The sequence below is a fragment of the Amblyomma mixtum genome, chromosome 3 (genome assembly GCF_055824585.1).
Source record: "Amblyomma mixtum isolate Tamu chromosome 3, ASM5582458v1, whole genome shotgun sequence".
Lineage (NCBI taxonomy): Eukaryota > Metazoa > Arthropoda > Arachnida > Ixodida > Ixodidae > Amblyomma > Amblyomma mixtum.
This window is the reverse complement of record NC_143014.1, coordinates 192,151,605-192,172,866: the sequence shown is the minus strand read 5'-3', so window position 1 is coordinate 192,172,866 and position 21,262 is coordinate 192,151,605. Positions and strand designations below refer to the sequence as shown.

The window sequence follows — 21,262 nt, the reverse complement described above, 5'->3', positions numbered from 1 at the left end:
CTGTTCTTCCTTCTTTTATGTGTAGTGATCCTTCAGTTACCTATGTGAACCTAATAGCAATAACTACTTATCGGGCAAGAGAGCTTTCCTTCGCCCTCAAGAATGGACTGGTACCGCCTGAGGTGCAAGCCTTGTTCCATCCCTGCCAAGCGTCCGTGCGACATACTAGAAGAATCACCAAGATCTTCCGTGCCGAACTTTGGAGACACATCCGGTATTTCCAGCTGTGCTTGCGTGTGCATGCCGCGACCAGGACAAGCTGCAAGGTAACCTGTGATGCAATGATCAGGACTTGGGCTAGGGAGGCAGCTAATGTTACCGAGTTCCTGTGGTCTTGTGGGCTGCCATCTCTGTGTGCTTGGAAAAAAGCGGAAGAGGACTCTCAAAATGTTCCTAAGAAGGAAGTGTTGTGTTTAGCAGAATGTGGTCTCCCTGATAAAGTTCGAAGGGTTTTGAGCTGCGGGCCTAAATTTTGTAATGAAGTTAATGAGACCCCGCTCGGTCTCCTTACCATGGTTAGGAAAGTAGGGCAATGTGCAGACGTGGAAGAGAAAGCTAGATGTATTTCCGAAGGTGTCGACTGCTTGTTAAGTAAAAAACCATGTCCACGTGTGGAAACGCTAGCAGTGAGCAATACAGTTCATTACCTCAAAAGGAATAATCTTTCTTTATTGACTGCAGATAAAGAGGGGGGATTCGTCGTGTTGCCGAAAACAATGTTTCATGAAAAGGCTATGCAGGCTATTGACAAGAACTTTGTTCTCCTAAAAAGATCTGGCAGGAAAGTAAAGGCTGAGGCATTAAAGGTTTGCGAACAGATCAATTTGACAGGACTTCATAAGTCAGTTAAAGCAGCGAATGAGCAGGGGGAACGTTTTCTTTTCTGCGAAGACACACAAAGAGGGCATGCCTCTCAGAGCTATTGTATCAGAGAAAGAAGCCTGGCAAGGCCTGGTGTCAAAATACCTACTAGAGCACCTTAGCCAACTTGACGTAGAAGACCCTTTTCGAGTGCGCAACTCAAAAGATGTGATAGAATTTTTGGCAGCGCAAGGTGGTGCTTCAGGAGCTAATTTCGCGTTTTCAGTTGATGTTTAGCGCTCGTCCTGTCTCCTTCTCTGTCTTTGTCCTAGTTTTATGCGCTAGTCTTTTAATTAACTATGTCAAACCAACTAGCCCAGCTTTCCGCCTTGATTGCATTGATTTCTCGTACATCGGGCCCTGTTCTTCCTTCTTTTATGTGTAGTGATCCTTCAGTTACCTATGTGAACCTAATAGCAATAACTACTTATCGGGCAAGAGTGCTTTCCTTCGCCCTCAAGAATGGACTGGTACCGCCTGAGGTGCAAGCCTTGTTCCATCCCTGCCAAGCGTCCGTGCGACATACTAGAAGAATCACCAAGATCTTCCGTGCCGAACTTTGGAGACACATCCGGTATTTCCAGCTGTGCCTGCGTGTGCATGCCGCGACCAGGACAAGCTGCCAGGTAACCTGTGATGCAATGATCAGGACTTGGGCTAGGGAGGCAGCTAATGTTACCGAGTTCCTGTGGTCTTGTGGGCTGCCATCTCTGTGTGCTTGGAAAAAAGCGGAAGAGGACTCTCAAAATGTTCCTAAGAAGGAAGTGTTGTGTTTAGCAGAATGTGGTCTCCCTGATAAAGTTCGAAGGGTTTTGAGCTGCGGGCCTAAATTTTGTAATGAAGTTAATGAGACCCCGCTCGGTCTCCTTACCATGGTTAGGAAAGTAGGGCAATGTGCAGACGTGGAAGAGAAAGCTAGATGTATTTCCGAAGGTGTCGACTGCTTGTTAAGTAAAAAACCATGTCCACGTGTGGAAACGCTAGCAGTGAGCAATACAGTTCATTACCTCAAAAGGAATAATCTTTCTTTATTGACTGCAGATAAAGAGGGGGGATTCGTCGTGTTGCCGAAAACAATGTTTCATGAAAAGGCTATGCAGGCTATTGACAAGAACTTTGTTCTCCTAAAAAGATCTGGCAGGAAAGTAAAGGCTGAGGCATTAAAGGTTTGCGAACAGATCAATTTGACAGGACTTCATAAGTCAGTTAAAGCAGCGAATGAGCAGGGGCTGAACGTTTTCTTTTCTGCGAAGACACACAAAGAGGGCATGCCTCTCAGAGCTATTGTATCAGAGAAAGAAGCCTGGCAAGGCCTGGTGTCAAAATACCTACTAGAGCACCTTAGCCAACTAGACGTAGAAGACCCTTTTCGAGTGCGCAACTCAAAAGATGTGATAGAATTTTTGGCAGCGCAAGGTGGTGCTTCAGGAGCTAATTTCGCGTTTTCAGTTGATGTTTAGCGCTCGTCCTGTCTCCTTCTCTGTCTTTGTCCTAGTTTTATGCGCTAGTCTTTTAATTAACTATGTCAAACCAACTAGCCCAGCTTTCCGCCTTGATTGCATTGATTTCTCGTACATCGGGCCCTGTTCTTCCTTCTTTTATGTGTAGTGATCCTTCAGTTACCTATGTGAACCTAATAGCAATAACTACTTATCGGGCAAGAGTGCTTTCCTTCGCCCTCAAGAATGGACTGGTACCGCCTGAGGTGCAAGCCTTGTTCCATCCCTGCCAAGCGTCCGTGCGACATACTAGAAGAATCACCAAGATCTTCTGTGCCGAACTTTGGAGACACATCCGGTATTTCCAGCTGTGCTTGCGTGTGCATGCCGCGACCAGGACAAGCTGCAAGGTAACCTGTGATGCAATGATCAGGACTTGGGCTAGGGAGGCAGCTAATGTTACCGAGTTCCTGTGGTCTTGTGGGCTGCCATCTCTGTGTGCTTGGAAAAAAGCGGAAGAGGACTCTCAAAATGTTCCTAAGAAGGAAGTGTTGTGTTTAGCAGAATGTGGTCTCCCTGATAAAGTTCGAAGGGTTTTGAGCTGCGGGCCTAAATTTTGTAATGAAGTTAATGAGACCCCGCTCGGTCTCCTTACCATGGTTAGGAAAGTAGGGCAATGTGCAGACGTGGAAGAGAAAGCTAGATGTATTTCCGAAGGTGTCGACTGCTTGTTAAGTAAAAAACCATGTCCACGTGTGGAAACGCTAGCAGTGAGCAATACAGTTCATTACCTCAAAAGGAATAATCTTTCTTTATTGACTGCAGATAAAGAGGGGGGATTCGTCGTGTTGCCGAAAACAATGTTTCATGAAAAGGCTATGCAGGCTATTGACAAGAACTTTGTTCTCCTAAAAAGATCTGGCAGGAAAGTAAAGGCTGAGGCATTAAAGGTTTGCGAACAGATCAATTTGACAGGACTTCATAAGTCAGTTAAAGCAGCGAATGAGCAGGGGCTGAACGTTTTCTTTTCTGCGAAGACACACAAAGAGGGCATGCCTCTCAGAGCTATTGTATCAGAGAAAGAAGCCTGGCAAGGCCTGGTGTCAAAATACCTACTAGAGCACCTTAGCCAACTAGACGTAGAAGACCCTTTTCGAGTGCGCAACTCAAAAGATGTGATAGAATTTTTGGCAGCGCAAGGTGGTGCTTCAGGAGCTAATTTCGCGTTTTCAGTTGATGTTTAGCGCTCGTCCTGTCTCCTTCTCTGTCTTTGTCCTAGTTTTATGCGCTAGTCTTTTAATTAACTATGTCAAACCAACTAGCCCAGCTTTCCGCCTTGATTGCATTGATTTCTCGTACATCGGGCCCTGTTCTTCCTTCTTTTATGTGTAGTGATCCTTCAGTTACCTATGTGAACCTAATAGCAATAACTACTTATCGGGCAAGAGTGCTTTCCTTCGCCCTCAAGAATGGACTGGTACCGCCTGAGGTGCAAGCCTTGTTCCATCCCTGCCAAGCGTCCGTGCGACATACTAGAAGAATCACCAAGATCTTCCGTGCCGAACTTTGGAGACACATCCGGTATTTCCAGCTGTGCTTGCGTGTGCATGCCGCGACCAGGACAAGCTGCAAGGTAACCTGTGATGCAATGATCAGGACTTGGGCTAGGGAGGCAGCTAATGTTACCGAGTTCCTGTGGTCTTGTGGGCTGCCATCTCTGTGTGCTTGGAAAAAAGCGGAAGAGGACTCTCAAAATGTTCCTAAGAAGGAAGTGTTGTGTTTAGCAGAATGTGGTCTCCCTGATAAAGTTCGAAGGGTTTTGAGCTGCGGGCCTAAATTTTGTAATGAAGTTAATGAGACCCCGCTCGGTCTCCTTACCATGGTTAGGAAAGTAGGGCAATGTGCAGACGTGGAAGAGAAAGCTAGATGTATTTCCGAAGGTGTCGACTGCTTGTTAAGTAAAAAACCATGTCCACGTGTGGAAACGCTAGCAGTGAGCAATACAGTTCATTACCTCAAAAGGAATAATCTTTCTTTATTGACTGCAGATAAAGAGGGGGGATTCGTCGTGTTGCCGAAAACAATGTTTCATGAAAAGGCTATGCAGGCTATTGACAAGAACTTTGTTCTCCTAAAAAGATCTGGCAGGAAAGTAAAGGCTGAGGCATTAAAGGTTTGCGAACAGATCAATTTGACAGGACTTCATAAGTCAGTTAAAGCAGCGAATGAGCAGGGGCTGAACGTTTTCTTTTCTGCGAAGACACACAAAGAGGGCATGCCTCTCAGAGCTATTGTATCAGAGAAAGAAGCCTGGCAAGGCCTGGTGTCAAAATACCTACTAGAGCACCTTAGCCAACTAGACGTAGAAGACCCTTTTCGAGTGCGCAACTCAAAAGATGTGATAGAATTTTTGGCAGCGCAAGGTGGTGCTTCAGGAGCTAATTTCGCGTTTTCAGTTGATGTTTAGCGCTCGTCCTGTCTCCTTCTCTGTCTTAGTTTTATGCGCTAGTCTTTTAATTAACTTATAGGCACGTCTGCCAGTCCTACTGTGATGATGTCACCCCGGCACTGGCATAGAAAAAAAAAGAAGTGAGAGGAAAGGAGAGGGCAGCTGTGCAGCCCTGCGCCGTCGAGCTGGCCGAACACCAAGTCCAGATCCGTGGCGCTCTCTGTGCGCAGCAGAGCTTGAAGTAACACTTCAACAGACTGCTGCTCATTGAATTCATGGCACCTGCGATGTGCAGTGGCACGCAAAATGCCATGGCAAAACCGAGAAAACCCAGACACGATGCTGCGAGAGCCAAAAGATAACCGAGATCCCGCATACTTCTGTCACAGAATGTTGTGGTCGAACAGGCATGGTAATCATCAGCAAATTTTTTTTTCATGAAATGTATACATGAAGTCAGCTACAAACTGAACATAGTTCACAGATAAAAGTACACTGCAAGTACTCATGGAGTTTAGCAGACATTCTGTGTGCAGTGCGAGCGGCTAAATGCCAAGCTTTTGTACCAACATTCCGCACCTCCGAATTTCCAATGCCTCAGCGTGAGCAGAGATAAATTGTGGAAACATGTTTTGTTTAACTTTGACAAGACTCAGATGAAATACCCAGGTAATTAGCAAAACATGTTCAAAGGCAACTTGGCTAGCCTCAGAAACCAGAAAGGTGGTAGCGTACATTCACAAAACAAGCCAGTCATTCGTCACCTTTAGTTACATAAACTAGGTATCACAACACTTCTTTTTCTTTGAATCCTCTGCAAGCCCCACAGCTGCTCAAGTTGTCCACAACAATATGGCAGGTATGAATCACTGTTACATTATGTTCTTATTGAGAAGACGGCTGCCTCAGCTCGCTCAACACAAATCCAATTTTTCCTTCGCGTATCCATGTCCAGGAATGTCAGATCAACACACCGGTTTGTAAAAGTAACAGTACGAAGTTCGTATGTGCATTGTTGATAGCTGTGTCCGCTGGAAACATTAGCTACTGCATGGCGATTTCCTGGAACAAGTCATACTCATATACATAAAGGAACCCAAAAAATTGTTTTGTAAACATGGAAGGGGCATCAGTATCAACGTTTGATACCAGGTGCATGTACTCTGATCCTCTGCACCAGTCAATCAAGTAGAATTGTTGGGAAAATGTTTGTTAGATCGGTAAACTGGCTTAAGACAAAAGCCTTAAGAAGGCTTTCGATACCATAGCGCATTCATTTTTGTTCAAAAGACAAATTACAGCAGTACGGGTTTAGAGGAAGAACTCTTGGATTTTTCACAAGCTATTTAAAGAACCGTCAACAGTATGTTCATATAAACGAACTTTCATCTTCATGCCTAACAGTTCTAACAGGAGTACCTCAGGGTTCCATTCTAGGGCCAATTCTGTTTTCTCTTTATGCTAATGAGTTACCCTCAATTATGCGAGAATCTAAAACAGTCATGTATGCCGATGATACGCCACTCGTTTTTTCTGGGAAAACACTGGAACAGATAATCAACATCATGAACGAAGAGCTAGTAAACTTATCAATGTGGCTAAGGGTAAATATCTTAATACTAAACACCTCTAAAACAAAGTACATAGTGTTTCGCTCTGCGTACCGGCATACTGACACGCATTTTCTAAATATTTCTTTTGATAATTCTCTGTCGGAAGAAGTTGACACTAAAATATCTAGGCGTTGCTTTGGACTACAACATTAACTGGAAACCACACATTGCACATGTGTGTTCCAAATTAGCATCATCATGTTATGCTCTACTCAGTAGAGCCCACTTTGACACAACTGTCCTGAAAATCATTTACTACTCCATATTTCGTCACCTCGCTTATTGTTGCAACTCATGGGCCTCTACCTTTAAAACCTACTTGGATCCAGTTATATGCCTTCAAAAACGGGCGATATGTATTATGACATTCTTCAACCGACACCAACCAAGCCATCCGCTTTATCAAGAAGTTAAAATACTTCCGTTCATGCTTGTGCTTCATGCCAAGGTGTCAAGTACAGTACACAACATTATATCCAATTACCTACTCCCAATCCATATTTTTGCCATGTCTACAAGTAACACCAGGAATTGCTTAATTTGCTTAGTTTGCTTAATTGCTTAGCGAGGGCCTCGGTTCTGGCAGCCTTGACGCCATAGGAAGCATAAGAGGGTTCTCACGCAGCTTCCACCTTCACCGTTCGATGACGTTCTACGTTACACCGGCGGTAACTCAGGACGCTCTACGTCCGCCGCTTATGAACGTGGGTGGCGCTGATGAACACTCTCAAGGTAAGGTTACCTGTAAACATAAATACCCCCGGAAAAGAAGAAGATTTGACAGCCGTCACCGTAGCTCAGAGGTAGAGCACCGGACGCGTAATTCGGAGGTCGTGGGTTCGGATCCCACCGGCGGCATGTGGTTATTTTTTCTTCTGCTTTTCCAATCAATTAGCTTTAATCGATAACATATTCAGTAATATTCTAAATTGATCAACACCACAAAATAAATAAATTGATTAAAAATCCCCTGTGCCCCTTGGTTTCTGTGGCTGTTGGCTTCTGTCATATTTATAACGAGCCCCTCATTCCCCTTCCCTTGTTTGCTTAATTGCTTAGCGAGGGCCTCGGTTCTGGCAGCCTTGACGCCATAGGAAGCATAAGAGGGTTCTCACGCAGCTTCCACCTTCACCGTTCGATGACGTTCTACGTCACACTGGCGGTAACTCAGGACGTTCTACGTCCGCCGCTTATGAACGTGGGTGGCGCTGATGAACACTCTCAAGGTAAGGTTACCTGTAAACATAAATACCCCCGGAAAAGCAGAAGATTTGACAGCCGTCGCCGTAGCTCAGAGGTAGAGCACCGGACGCGTAATTCGGAGGTCGTGGGTTTGGATCCCACCGGCGGCATGTGGTTGTTTTTTCTTCTGCTTTTCCAATCAATTAGCTTTAATCGATAACATATTCAGTAATATTCTAAATTGATCAACACCACAAAATAAATAAATAAATTAAAAATCCCCTGTGCCCCTTGGTTTCTGTGGCTGTTGGCTTCTGTCATATTTATAACGAGCCCCTCATTCCCCTTCCCTTGTTTGCTTAATTGCTTAGCGAGGGCCTCGGTTCTGGCAGCCTTGACGCCATAGGAAGCATAAGAGGGTTCTCACGCAGCTTCCACCTTCACCGTTCGATGACGTTCTACGTCACACTGGCGGTAACTCAGGACGTTCTACGTCCGCCGCTTATGAACGTGGGTGGCGCTGATGAACACTCTCAAGGTAAGGTTACCTGTAAACATAAATACCCCCGGAAAAGCAGAAGATTTGACAGCCGTCGCCGTAGCTCAGAGGTAGAGCACCGGACGCGTAATTCGGAGGTCGTGGGTTTGGATCCCACCGGCGGCATGTGGTTGTTTTTTCTTCTGCTTTTCCAATCAATTAGCTTTAATCGATAACATATTCAGTAATATTCTAAATTGATCAACACCACAAAATAAATAAATAAATTAAAAATCCCCTGTGCCCCTTGGTTTCTGTGGCTGTTGGCTTCTGTCATATTTATAACGAGCCCCTCATTCCCCTTCCCTTGTTTGCTTAATTGCTTAGCGAGGGCCTCGGTTCTGGCAGCCTTGACGCCATAGGAAGCATAAGAGGGTTCTCACGCAGCTTCCACCTTCACCGTTCGATGACGTTCTACGTCACACCGGCGGTAACTCAGGACGTTCTACGTCCGCCGCTTATGAACGTGGGTGGCGCTGATGAACACTCTCAAGGTAAGGTTACCTGTAAACATAAATACCCCCGGAAAAGCAGAAGATTTGACAGCCGTCGCCGTAGCTCAGAGGTAGAGCACCGGACGCGTAATTCGGAGGTCGTGGGTTCGGATCCCACCGGCGGCATGTGGTTGTTTTTTCTTCTGCTTTTCCAATCAATTAGCTTTAATCGATAACATATTCAGTAATATTCTAAATTGATCAACACCACAAAATAAATACATAAATTAAAAATCCCTTGTGCCCCTTGGTTTCTGTGGCTGTTGGCTTCTGTCACCAGGAATACTAGCCATCTCAACTTCAATCTCCCTGTAACACGCAACATTTATGGTCAGCAGCTGCTGCAGTTCTATGGTGCAAAAATTTGGAATGATATCCCACTAGAGGTGAAAATATCCACGAACTTTGAATACCCAATAAAAATATTTCTTCTTAGTAGTATGTAGTAATTACATGCAGTGTTTCCAATTTTATGTTTTTCTTTTTTGAGTTATGTCTAGGATGCTTTGGCACTATTTGTATTTGTGATGCCAAGTGTGCGAACTATGGGCCCAACAGATTTTGATGTATGATTTGTGTGTTTTGTTGAATAAATGACTGACTAACTAACTGACTGAATGAAATTTTCTCGAGCTTCTGTCACCATCTGTCTGTTTAGTGACAGTGGAAATGCAAGAAAAAAGTGTGCAATCAAATTCAGTTTCCTTTTGGAGCAAACAGCAGCAGAGAAGCATTACTTCTGAAGTGGCTTTCTAGCAGGAGCCAGGCAGGGGTTTACGAACCTCTTTCCCAGTTCAAATATGGCAATGTGTGTGTTGCTTGAAGACCAAACGCAACCCGAGCAGCTTCACTAATGAACACTCACATCTGGGTTTTCAGAGGAACGTCCAACACAGAAGTGGTTCAGACACATGGAATGCTTCGATCTTATTCTGCATCTCTACAGGATACCCAGCCAAGATGCATCCTCGGAATGGGTTGAGTAAATGTACTGAGAATATTTTGTACAGCTCTTGCAAAAGAAATTTCGCTGAATGATTCTTCACAGGATGCAAGTGAAATTGCAACTTTTAAGTTTGCTGCTGGTATTTAGCTAATGACAAAAAAAGATATGCATCCAGTCTCAGTATGTCAGTATTATGTTCATCCCCTGAAACCTAAAAGTTGTGATATCACAAGTATAGGATCAGTGCTGTGTAAGGATAAAAAAAAGAGCACAAGAAACAATACATGTTTTTGTTTATGGGCATCTTTATGTGCAGACATAAATATGTTAGTCTGTATTCCCGGGCCATAAAGAAGAAATGCAAAGGTAGCAGAAAAAGTTGCAATGTTGCTGAGCTATATTCAAAATGGGTGTTCACTAGATTTCTAACAGCTCTATCTGACACCCACTGCAAAGTGACAAGATAAAACACACAAGCTTCTCAAATTAAAACAAAGGCTGCCATAGTCTGTGAATGTCCAGTCAAAAACTAGCACACCACTATCACACCAAGAAAAAACAAATCATGCCATGTACAGCAGCCACACATGATAATATGAGTGTAAGCACATAATTTCCTCTTGCATTTGTAAACAAAGCACTACAACCATTTCCCCAGTTGGGGTGCCACAAATATTTTTACCAGACAGTAGTGAAACCCCTGCAAGGCTGAGAAGCTTTTAACACAACACTGATGTGTGAACACTGTTCAACCTGTGTATATGGCATATCTGAGATTGGAAGTATAGGAACTGTCTTTATTGAAGCACAAAATATAGCATTGCTTGCATTTGTGAAATTGTTTGCAAAAGTGATTACCCTAGAGCCTAAAATGCACTAATTTAGTAAGAACAGTTTGCTTAATGCATACTGAGAGAAATAAAATCAAAACATACTATCAACATTTTCTGTCTATCTTTTTGGCATTAGTGAAATACACTGAACAGCATAGCAGCATTTGTTTGAAGGACAATATGGAAATTGCACACCAACTAGAGCATTTACAATATTTAAATGAAAAATAAGCCCTTCCATACATCAGTTTACCACAAAGGTGAAACATGGCAAATATGCTGAAAGTGGACTTTAATAAGCTATGGAGGCACTTTCCAAACACTCTTGCATCACTCCTATTTATAACCGGAGTACATTACGCATCTGCATGAAAAACATAAAAAGCGAAAAAAATTATTTCCAGCACTGTGCAAGTGTACCTGCACTCAAACAACTAAAAAAAAAGAAAAATTATTATTCAGGTATCCTTCTCGTAGATACTTGCAACACTATTAAAAACAGTAGTTAACACTTGACAATGGGAACTACCCTTTTGCAGTGCAAACTGCCCTAAAAATTCCCTGGTCATTATACTCGTTTCATTTACAAGGTGCAAGTTCTCAGCTATAACTAAGTAAATATTGGAAAAACCTTTTTTGTTACAAGATTGAATTTGTTCTCACACAGGCTGCTCTTATGAGAAAGCCTAACAACAGCTTTTGAACTCTTCAATTTAAAGCAGTTAACTTTACTTTTAAATGGTTTTTGAAAATTTGTTTTACACCTTTCCAATAATGGAGCAATGCTCATGAACTGTGCCTAAATTATCTTGCAAGGTGTAAACACTACTGTTCCAGCCAGATTGCAACTCTTCAGTCGTAAAAGGTGTGTAACTTATCAAACAAAGCTTCACTGACCACCATTTGACAGCTGCTTATGCCGAAAATGCCAAGTGGCAAACGTTTTTGCTACCAGGAGAGGAAACACAAGTGTAGCATCAGCATAAAGTTTAACTGGGCGGGCATCTTTGCGGATTTTTCCCCAGGACACTGCTTCGTCAGGAGTTGCACCTGCATCACTGCCATCAAACTCTGCAGCTGTATTCATGTACACAGCAAAATCTGCACCATTGCGCATCATGTTTGAGTTGCAAATGTGGTGCTTTACTAGACCACCACCTACTATCACCATACCTGATCGCACCGCTTTCACAGCTATGGAATTGATGCGACGAATGTCTTGAGCTATGTCCACAATCAGACCTGGGTTTCGGTATGAATGAAAGTAGATCATGTCACCAAGGGAACCATCTGTTAATGCAGGGCAGAACACCGGGATCTTGTTCTTTGCAGCCCAATAATAAATGGAGCTTTTGTCATTGATTTCATTTCCAAACCTTTCTATCATTTTGGATGGTGACCAGATGGTCCCCTGAGTGCGCTGCTCCTCGAGCATTGCATTAAAAATAGGTATCACCCAGTTCTCAAAAAGGCAGTAATTGTCATTTGGAGCCAGCAAGTTCCCAATGCGATTGATGCCCAAGTCACGGAGGGAGCTCCCGTTCAGAGTGAAATCGCCAATATAGGTAGGTGCCAAACACTTAATGAGGTCCTCTTCAACACCGCCCGCAGTAGTCACAATGCAATCAACCTGAAAATGAAGCACACAGTAGTTCATTTCCGTTGAATATACGTGCACTGGCAAACGTTCACAGTACGAGCAGAAAGCTCGAAAGTGTCAAGTCAGAACTGCGTAGAACAATAACAAGGGAAGGCACCATTTTCATGACAGTATGAAATCTTACCATTTTATGTTCCACAAGAAACCTGATAACGTCTCTGACCCCAGCAGACGCCATGTTGGAGGTGTAGCCCAGAAAAATCGTGCAGCCATACTTTCTACGAATGAATTCATCCGTCTCGTGCTCATCAAGCTGGTCCTTTCCGAGAGGCACAGCTCTGCATTCCAACTAGGTGAAACAAATATAAAAAAATTGTCCAAGTGAAACCAAAATGTCAACGGCTCTGGCTATTCTCAAGCAATATCAAATATATGAAGAATTCAGTCTCTCATGCAGTCAAGTCCAGAGAACACGCCTAAGGAAGAATACTTTCAACTCACCATGCGGTTTACCTCGTTGACAGCTCGGTCAAAATGAGTCGCCTGGAAGCCGGAGCATTTGTAACTTTCCAGTATACGAGAGTAGTCGATTCCATCGTTGAAGTCATAGCCTTTCACTTCAATTTTGTCCTTAACCGGCAATTCGCCGGACCTCCTTAATACAGAGTCCACAGCAATAGCTGGTTCGCCCTGAGCGTTCATGTTCAAAACAGACACAGTGAGCTTAGCCAACACACTAGACTCGTCAAAACAAGGGCGTGCCTTTTAAACAGCCCCATCTGACAAGGCTGTCGGTCACTGCACTGCACGAGTAATCGCCTGCAGACGCCGATTTTGAGGCACTCGAAATGCTCGAAATCGGCCACTGGCCACACATCATGAAGATACAGTAGATACAGGGGCCCGATTCTCGATATTCGCCAATCCGCCATGAGCGGGGCGTACCCGTGACGTGTGAATCGGGGCGGTCCGAAAATGCGTAACAGCAGAATGTAATGACGACATTGAAGAATAAAGAAAAAAGTATGACAAAAAAATAAACGGTGTCGTCTGCTACTTGGCGCCAAGTACAAAAAACACCGCCGAGTTGCGGCGCGAAGAGGAGTTAGCAAAGTAGCGCCGTAGAGATGGACGGTGAATTGCGTTGCGGCGGCGGTCTCGGCGTACTCGCCGCACAGTGATGGTGCTGAATGCGACGCTAAAGACCCTGTGGCCGGTCGTCACGGAAATAAGAGTTTAGCGGTAATTGTGCTGCATGAAGCGAACGCTTATTGCCCGAAGCCATCGCGTAGCGTGTCGCGTCTCCGTACTTGTGAGATGCGATCAGCGTCACGGGGAGAGGGATTGGCGGAGAAACGGCTGGCTCTCGATCGTAACCTCAACGCGTCAGTGGCGTTGGAAAGCTTTACCTCACCGTGTCACTTCTTCAGGTGCATAGACCTTAACACTACCCTTGGTTACGTTTGCAAGCGGCCGCGCACGAAACGCGACTGCGAATCGCGTCAAGTGCAACGCTATGAGCGCGTACGTCTTCTTATCAAAAGCGTCAAATGCGAAAGCAAAATAGGGAGATATTGTTTCCCTCCAGTACTTAAAGAAAAACAGACAAAGCTAAAAGTCCACTGTCAACAGAAGCATGTATTTCACAGTGTTGGCGTTTCACTTAATCTCAATAGGACATGGCACTCATCTTTTGCTTTGTGAACATTAACTAAGCCTGCCTGCAAGCAGACTTCACGGACTTTATATAAAAGCACCTCACGAATGCATGGCATACAGTAGCAGGTACATAATTTCATTCAAATAAAAAAAGGCTTTCAATAATGCTATTTGATTTCAATGTTTGAAAAGGCCTTCAATCTCGTTAATTCTGTCTAACAATGAGCACACAGCACTTACCAAGGGCATATAGGCAGGTACACCACTCGTGTGATGCAAGTACGCACCAAAATGTGAGAGGTGAAACAAAATTTGTCATGCCCATCCCTACAATTCCTTTGCTGTAGGACAACAGTAATGCATCCACAGCAGCACCAGGCAGCTCCTTTCAATGCAGCAAGATTCCTTGTAAGAGGGCAATGTGTGATGTCAAGAAAGGTGAAGTCGGCTGGAAAAAGATATCTTCACATATGCTACTCAACATTGGGGAACGGGACGAATATAGAGGGGGATAATGAAGGTGGAGTGTGATGCCACATCACAAACAGGTAATGCAGTGTGCAAGACACTTGCTTTATTTGCTTCATGCAAGTTATCGGTTTGGTTTATTGGGGTTTAACGTCCCAAAGCGACTCAGGCTATGAGAGACGCCGTTGTGAAGGGCTCCGGAAATTTCGACCACCTGGGGTTCTTTAACGTGCATGCAAGTTATTATCATATCATGCACATACACGCGTATTATCTAGTGCGCATGTCATATTAAGCCTGAACATGGCTCTGGGTCAGGTCAAGGAGCTGAAGGATAATAAAAACAACGGTGAGTTAAGAAGGAAGAACAGCAACACAACAAGAAAAGCACAAGCATGCACAGCAGCAAGATAACACACAAAGGGGGCAATAAATGCAAGGCTAACATGACCCACAGTATTTGAAGGAGGCAGCATCACAGACAAGCAGTGGTATTCTAGCAAAAGGTCTCTTAATGCAGCATGATAACATTGGATGATGTGGATTGGTTTTGGCAAGCCCTGTGCACGCCACGAGCAATCTACAAGAGGCCTCAGTCATGTTTCTAGCCTGATGTGCAAGTGCATGACTTTCCCTCTGTGCACACTCCTGACCACATACATATCAGGGCCATTGTTGGTTTTCTTTGAGGGGTGGATCACAATGCCGTTAGGCAACATTTACACCATACACTGATGCAATAAAGACCCTGTGATGCCACTATTGCGCACTGCAGGAGAGTAATGCTCAATGAAATGCGTTCACTCTCAAAGTACCTTCCTTTACTGTGAACTAAAATAGACAACCCTCTATGTACACTCAAAATATGACATCTACAGTTCAGTGAAGGGCACCATACCAGATGTAGGTGCTGAAATGTCGGCAAATGTCTGAAAGGACACTGAGGACTAATCGAAGTTGCTCTGCAACAGTAGATTACCACATTCCAATAACAAAGGGCCTACCTGTACTGAGAACAAAGCTTGTGTACAGCTCAGAGATTATTTGTTCAAAGAAGCAGTTCAAAATTACCATGGTGAAGTGCGTTGGCAGGAAGGCTATTACAGCCCTTGGTTGGTAATAACTTTATTAGTCCCACTTCAGTGGATCAGGTGAGGGTTAGTGAAGGGGTGTTGAAGAGGTCGGCGACGGCGCTCAGGCCACTTTAGGTGACCAGGCACTGTTTGGCTGCAGCAACCTTCAAGGCCCAGGCCATGATGCAAAGCTGAAGCTCTGCCTGTGAGCTGCGCAGAGAAGCCTCCCATCGCTCCTGTGATTCCACCCCTTGGAAAGGATGTTTCGGTTTGTTTGGGCAAGCCTGATATGAGCGTTTAAAATCCGCTCTGGTGCTCGAGCATAAGTGACAGGTTGGAGATTTCTCCCCTCTATGTATGTATTACACTCCACTGCATGAAAAAAAAAAAAAACAGAACACTTAAAATGCCTAGTGGTGTGTGCACATGGAGGGTAAATTGTTTTTTTGAGCATGATTAAGGCAGCTTGAAAAATGGTAAGCAAGTCTGATTCAGAGTTTCCACGAGGAGAGTGTTAAATAAATGAACAGAAGCTATTCACCACCAATATAATGATAGAACAGGTTGCAAAATGTTGATGAAATTGGAGTCATTGCAAGTGCCTGTGCATAAAATTTAAGCTCCCTGAAAAATTACCGTCTTGTACAGCTTTGCTGGCTAATTTCTCTGAAAGTTCTAGCAGAAGTATGAAACCAAATCAAGTCAGGTGGAAACAGGCTGCTATTCTTTTTTCACACTATAAGAATAATTTTTTTTTCCGACTACCACCAGGTAATATTATTAGTGCTGTATGGTATGTGATGGCATCGCAATTAGTGCTAAGAAGTTATTGGGTGCCATGTGCAGCCAGAAAAGAAAGGTACGGAAAGCCTGCACACACCACTGTCAAGGAGAGAGGCTGCCATTCAGCAGAAAACCCAGTGTTATCCAGCCGGCATTGCGTCAAAAGACAAGCTTCACGCGTGGATGTCCACAGTGAAAGTCACTGAAAAGAGGATTTGTAATCTGAATCAAACGTCAGCACACGTCTGAAACTACTTCACTTTATAAAATAATAGATTTTACGTACAGAAAATTAATAAATTTCTTTCTGCCTTGAAACCCATGACCCCTGGATCGCCAGCCAGGCACGCTACCAACTAGACCGTGTAGGCACATTGACTTTGCTGAGGTACAAAGGGGGGGGGGGAGTGATGTGTGGGTGCTGTTGGCTTAATTTGAAGCCTAGCAATGTAATTACTGCAGTGAACTAGAGATGTGCCAATTAGTGAGAAACTAATTACAATAACATTACGTAGGTGAACTGCAGTGTGGAAGAGTTCAAAGACAAGAATTGGGAACCTGTGCTGAGGCAACTCTGATAAATGTGTGAACATGAATGAAGAACAGTGACTGTGTGTGTGAAGAGAAACCGCTGCAGGGAGCCATGAACACTGTTGTGTGATACCCATGAATGCTGAGCTTAAGTGTGCCCCTACATTTTTGGGGAGCGAGACAAGTTGCATTGCCTCTTAGGTGTTGCAATTTGCTCAAAAAAAGTGAGGTGTCTTTTACATGCAGAGTGAAAAGTTTGTGGAAGCCATTATTGGCAAAATAATTTATTTCCATCACTGAACTTCATGCATCCTAGAATTCATTATGCAGCCTAACTGCGAATCATTACCTAGTGCAACAATACACATTGACGAATATGTCTCGTCTACAAAGATAAGAATTTTTTTGGGACAGACTTATCTTTCATAACCGTTTGACAGTGGTGTACATGCACATTAGTGTTGCCTAGTTTGCAAACTTAAGTAGCCAGCTGAAGTAGCCACCTTTGCTAAACAGAAAAATGGCAGCACGGACACTGATACGGTCCAGTCACACTAAGGGTGCAGAGGGTAAACAGGTTGTCTAGGATTTGTCTTAAAATGACCAAACAACAACCCCAACTTATATGAATGAAAAGTGCAAGGGGATGAGTCAATGAAAATGGGATCTAACACAGTTTCACTGGGAGGACAGGTGGGCAGTGACCTTCCATTCAAGGTTGCATTCAAGGTTGATAGCCCAGCACAGAAAAAGATCTTGGACCTCAAATCCTGGAAAGAGAAAAAGATCCCGAACCTGGGAAGACCGGCTGTGTAACCTAGAAAAATCAATAGCGTTTACTACTACTACTACTATTATGATCCATTTCCAGCTAACTTATTGAACCGAATCATGCCCTTCCAGCTACAAAATGCCATTTGGAGTTCCAGAAGAGGGCAAATATGGGCTGGTTGATACATGTTTTACGAATTGGAAAAACAGCGCAGTGAAAAACAACACAAAAGAAGGACAAAATGCCAGCGCTTAGAGCTTTATTACTGAAACACAAATTATGTCCAGCTGCATAATTTATACTTCCAGTTACCTTCAACTGAATTAATGTACAATTTGTAGGTTTTCGTCAGGGGTACAAATTTCAGCTAGAAGATGGGAATGGGTACACGTGTCAGAACGCTGGCCAGGCCTTGCATTTTCATCTGGGAAATTGACCGTGAAACAATTACACGACTTTTCCTTCAGGAAAAATAGTTCACTGCTGTATAACTACGTGCAGCATGTGAAAGAAGCAGTCAAAAGCAAGCAGACAGAGGCAACCAAATGCCATGAGGCAAAGCATGTTGTGATCTCATCACACAAACAGTGCCACACAAGACATATTGCACCCTGAAGAACAGATGTTGTAAATGACTAGAGACACAGCGACCATGCTGTATGTTGAGCATGTTGTGGACTGCTGGCTCTCAACAAACACCAAAGCAAACAATGCATTGGTGAAAGCATGTCCAGTCAACACCCAGGTGCTGGAAGGAAAACATTTTGGTGCTTTCCTGTCCTTCACTGAACTTAAGCACCAAATAAAATGTGCGTTGTGTACAAGCAGAACACGTAGGGAGGCACCACACGAAGGGATGGCACTTCTTCACAATCACCAAAGCATGTGTTGAAGCATGCACTCAGCAAGTTGGCAGACGGTAGGCTGAAAACACTTGGGGCACTTCCTGACTCACACAAAACTGCAGCACCAGACAAAAATGATTTCTACTGTCATGGATATCACCAATATGGTCCTATTCAAAGAACAGCACCAAAATGATGAAGACTTCATCAGCTTCCTGGCAGTATGCTATCAAACTTGAAGCAGAGCAAATGTATGCTGATTACTTGTGGCATAGCTACACATGACAATCACGGCAGTGAGTGCAATTCTCGAAAGCAGCTGCTGATCATGCACTTCCTGTCTGTCAGGTAGAATCCAAATGGTGCTGTGTCCTCCTCCCTGCTGTAGATGTTGGTGCTCCTTCTGTTATCACCACCTGCCAGTGGTGTCATGGTCCTGCAGCTGAGTGTGGATGAATATGTTGTGTTGCACAGTGCAAGCTCCGCTGACCTTTGCAGAGAACTCTTGACCATGGCGTACCATGACCATGACACCTTTGCAGACACCTCATGTAATCGTTCAGGAACCCGGTATCACCACCCAGCTAGGCAGCCAGTCCAGCCGAGGGGTGAGCAAAGATGAATCTGGCATCATGGCTCCCGAGCACACGAGACCCCACGGTGAGAGTAGTCCACCACATCTGCATAAGATGCAAACCATCACCTGCACATTAATCAACGCTGTGCACTGAAATCTTCCAACGAGCTAGACATTGCGTTTCCAAATATGAGAAATTGTTGAAGCCTCAAGTTCAACTATTGTCTAGTTTTACGCACAAATGTAAAATACGCTGACTGCAAAATCAATCATTAGTATCAAAACGAAGTGTTGCCATATAGCTAGAGGTACTTGATGACACATTTCCCAAACTGATGGATACAAATAATTAATACACACTTTTTATACTCAAGAAAACCACCACAGAATGCACTGCAAGGAAGGGCACAAGTTCAACTGTTTATGACTACCATGAGTTTTTTAGTATATGCATGCTTTTTCATTTTGCACCAATTGAAATGAGGCTACCTTGACATTGCGGTCACTAAGAGAAATCCAAAGCCAGAGAACAACACTGCGTGTCACCCACACCTATCTCCACTGTCACCTGAAAAGTACAGACATGATTAATTTACATGTGGTTCTATTTACACTGTTCTTCCTTGCTCAATAAACTATATATAAATGCAGACAGATATCATTAGCCGCATGCAATCTTACTGCAGGCAAACATGCTATCCCTTCATGCCTGCCACAACACACTAAGCACGTGCTCACCAGTTTAACGATTTCCATGCGGGCAGCACATGGAGAGAGACTGCACATAAATGGGTCATGGATGGATCCCGCACAGATTCTTGTGAGCTGGAACCTTCACCGGCAGGAACACCACACCTGTAAATAAAATGTACAAGACTCATATATATTTGTTTTCCGTGTGCCCTTAGAGAAATAATTTTTTCCACCCTCCTACGGTAATTTCCACGTGACTGCTGCGTAACTGATGATGTAACACTGTTATGAAAATTTCAGCTTGAATAGCGAAATCACTTTAGTGTGCTTCATTAATAATGCTTAAGACAGGTTATAGTATTCTTTTACAATGTCACGCATTTTTTTTTTTTCACACTTAAGGAAACGACGCCTTTCAGCTGATTTCACCGATGCTGCCTTTCACATTCATCAACACCAAACACAAAGAAATCGATCAACGTACTAGCATGCTAGGCTTTGTTTTCTCAACTTGGCGCTGTGTGCAAAAACTGAAACACAGTATGAAAAAAGCAACGCGAAGTGCCGAATACAAATTTCGGATTCTTGTTTTAAAGTCATCTCCAGCATGCATGCGAAAGGAATGAGAATGATGCTACACACACACGGATGTCTCGTCAAGAAGCCCGACACATTCCTGGAGTTTGTTGCTCGGCCGCGCGAACACCTCTCGTGTCATCCGCTCATCACGCGAGGCAAAGCCCATCCGTTCAGCGACGTTTCACAGCTGGCGATCGTCCCTCAGAGCTCGACAGTTCGGCACTGCTTCTCGCCGCAATGCATCCTTGCATAGCCACCACATATATGCCTCGTCAGATGATTGCACAGACGAGCTGTCTAGTCAGAGACAACTCGAAAGCATCGCGGTGACCTCGAAAGTCGCTCACCTTTCCCACTTCTAGGGTTTAACAAACGACGAATGAATGCAAGGAGCAGCAAATCGCAGCGCCGGCACCGCCATTCGAGCAATTTTCGCGCTTCACTAACCGCACGGACGGATGATTTCTCACCGCGAGCGAAGGGTTTGCAACGGGAGAGCAGTTAGCGCCCCCATGCGGCTGTACGCTTAAGCCTTCACTATTAACGCTCTCGAGGGTTGCTTATTTCAGATGAGCTCTTACAACGCGATATCATTACATTGTGCAATCAAAACAAGACTTTTGTAAGCTTAGTTTTGTCTTGAAATAAATACCCGTTAAAATGCGGCTACCTAACGCCGTATAAATCAGCATTTCACTAACTCATTTGCATGATTCGGGTACCTTTCGCCGGGCGAAATGATGGCGGCGAATTTCAGCCATTTTTTGCAATGGCGGCACAACGTAAACGTGATGAAACGTCATTCTGACATCACTCCAAAATGTGTGCCTATCACGTGATTTACGTGATATTGTTCCAACCAATCAGATTTTAGGAAGTTGCCATTTCCGGTGTGCAGCTATTTTCTCCGAATTGGCAAGTCGAGCGCAAGTGCTCTCGCACGGACCGCTTGTAGCTTCTTTTCCCTTCACAATCACATATATGTACCAGCCGGGCACCAAGAATAGCGCTACGAAAATGCATTTTCAATGCCACGTCAAATCGACGTCACCGCGAAAAGTGCTCGCGTAACCGACCCTGATTGACACGCCCATTGACGGCGATTGACACTTCTGACAGCCAATCAGAGAGGCAATATGGCGCCGACAGGCGAATGTGAATATCGAGAATAGGGCCCCAGGGGCCCGATTCTCGATATTCGCCAATCCGCCATGAGCGGGGCGTACCCGTGACGTGTGAATCGGGGCGGTCCGAAAATGCGTAACAGCAGAATGTAATGACGACATTTAAGAATAAAGAAAAAAGTATGACAAAAAAATAAACGGTG

The 21,262-nt window shown here is 44.2% G+C and overlaps 1 protein-coding gene and 1 long non-coding RNA gene across 2 annotated transcripts; both read right to left on the bottom strand.

The window, feature by feature from the left end:
• Positions 1-9,797: 9,797 nt before the first annotated feature.
• LOC149353083 (putative deoxyhypusine synthase) lies at positions 9,798-12,913 on the bottom strand. Its single transcript, XM_089582296.1, has 3 exons — positions 12,457-12,913; positions 12,140-12,304; positions 9,798-11,985 (listed from the first exon to the last, which is right to left on the bottom strand). The coding sequence occupies exons 1-3, from the start codon at positions 12,655-12,657 to the stop codon at positions 11,245-11,247; spliced, it is 1,107 nt and encodes a 368-aa protein (XP_089438422.1). The 5' UTR covers positions 12,658-12,913; the 3' UTR covers positions 9,798-11,244.
• Positions 12,914-15,424: 2,511 nt separating this feature from the next.
• Positions 15,425-21,122, bottom strand: LOC149353082 (uncharacterized). The gene is made up of 2 exons (XR_016290908.1): positions 18,577-21,122; positions 15,425-18,522 (listed from the first exon to the last, which is right to left on the bottom strand). It is a non-coding gene; the product is annotated as an uncharacterized LOC149353082 (long non-coding RNA).
• Positions 21,123-21,262: the final 140 nt, after the last annotated feature.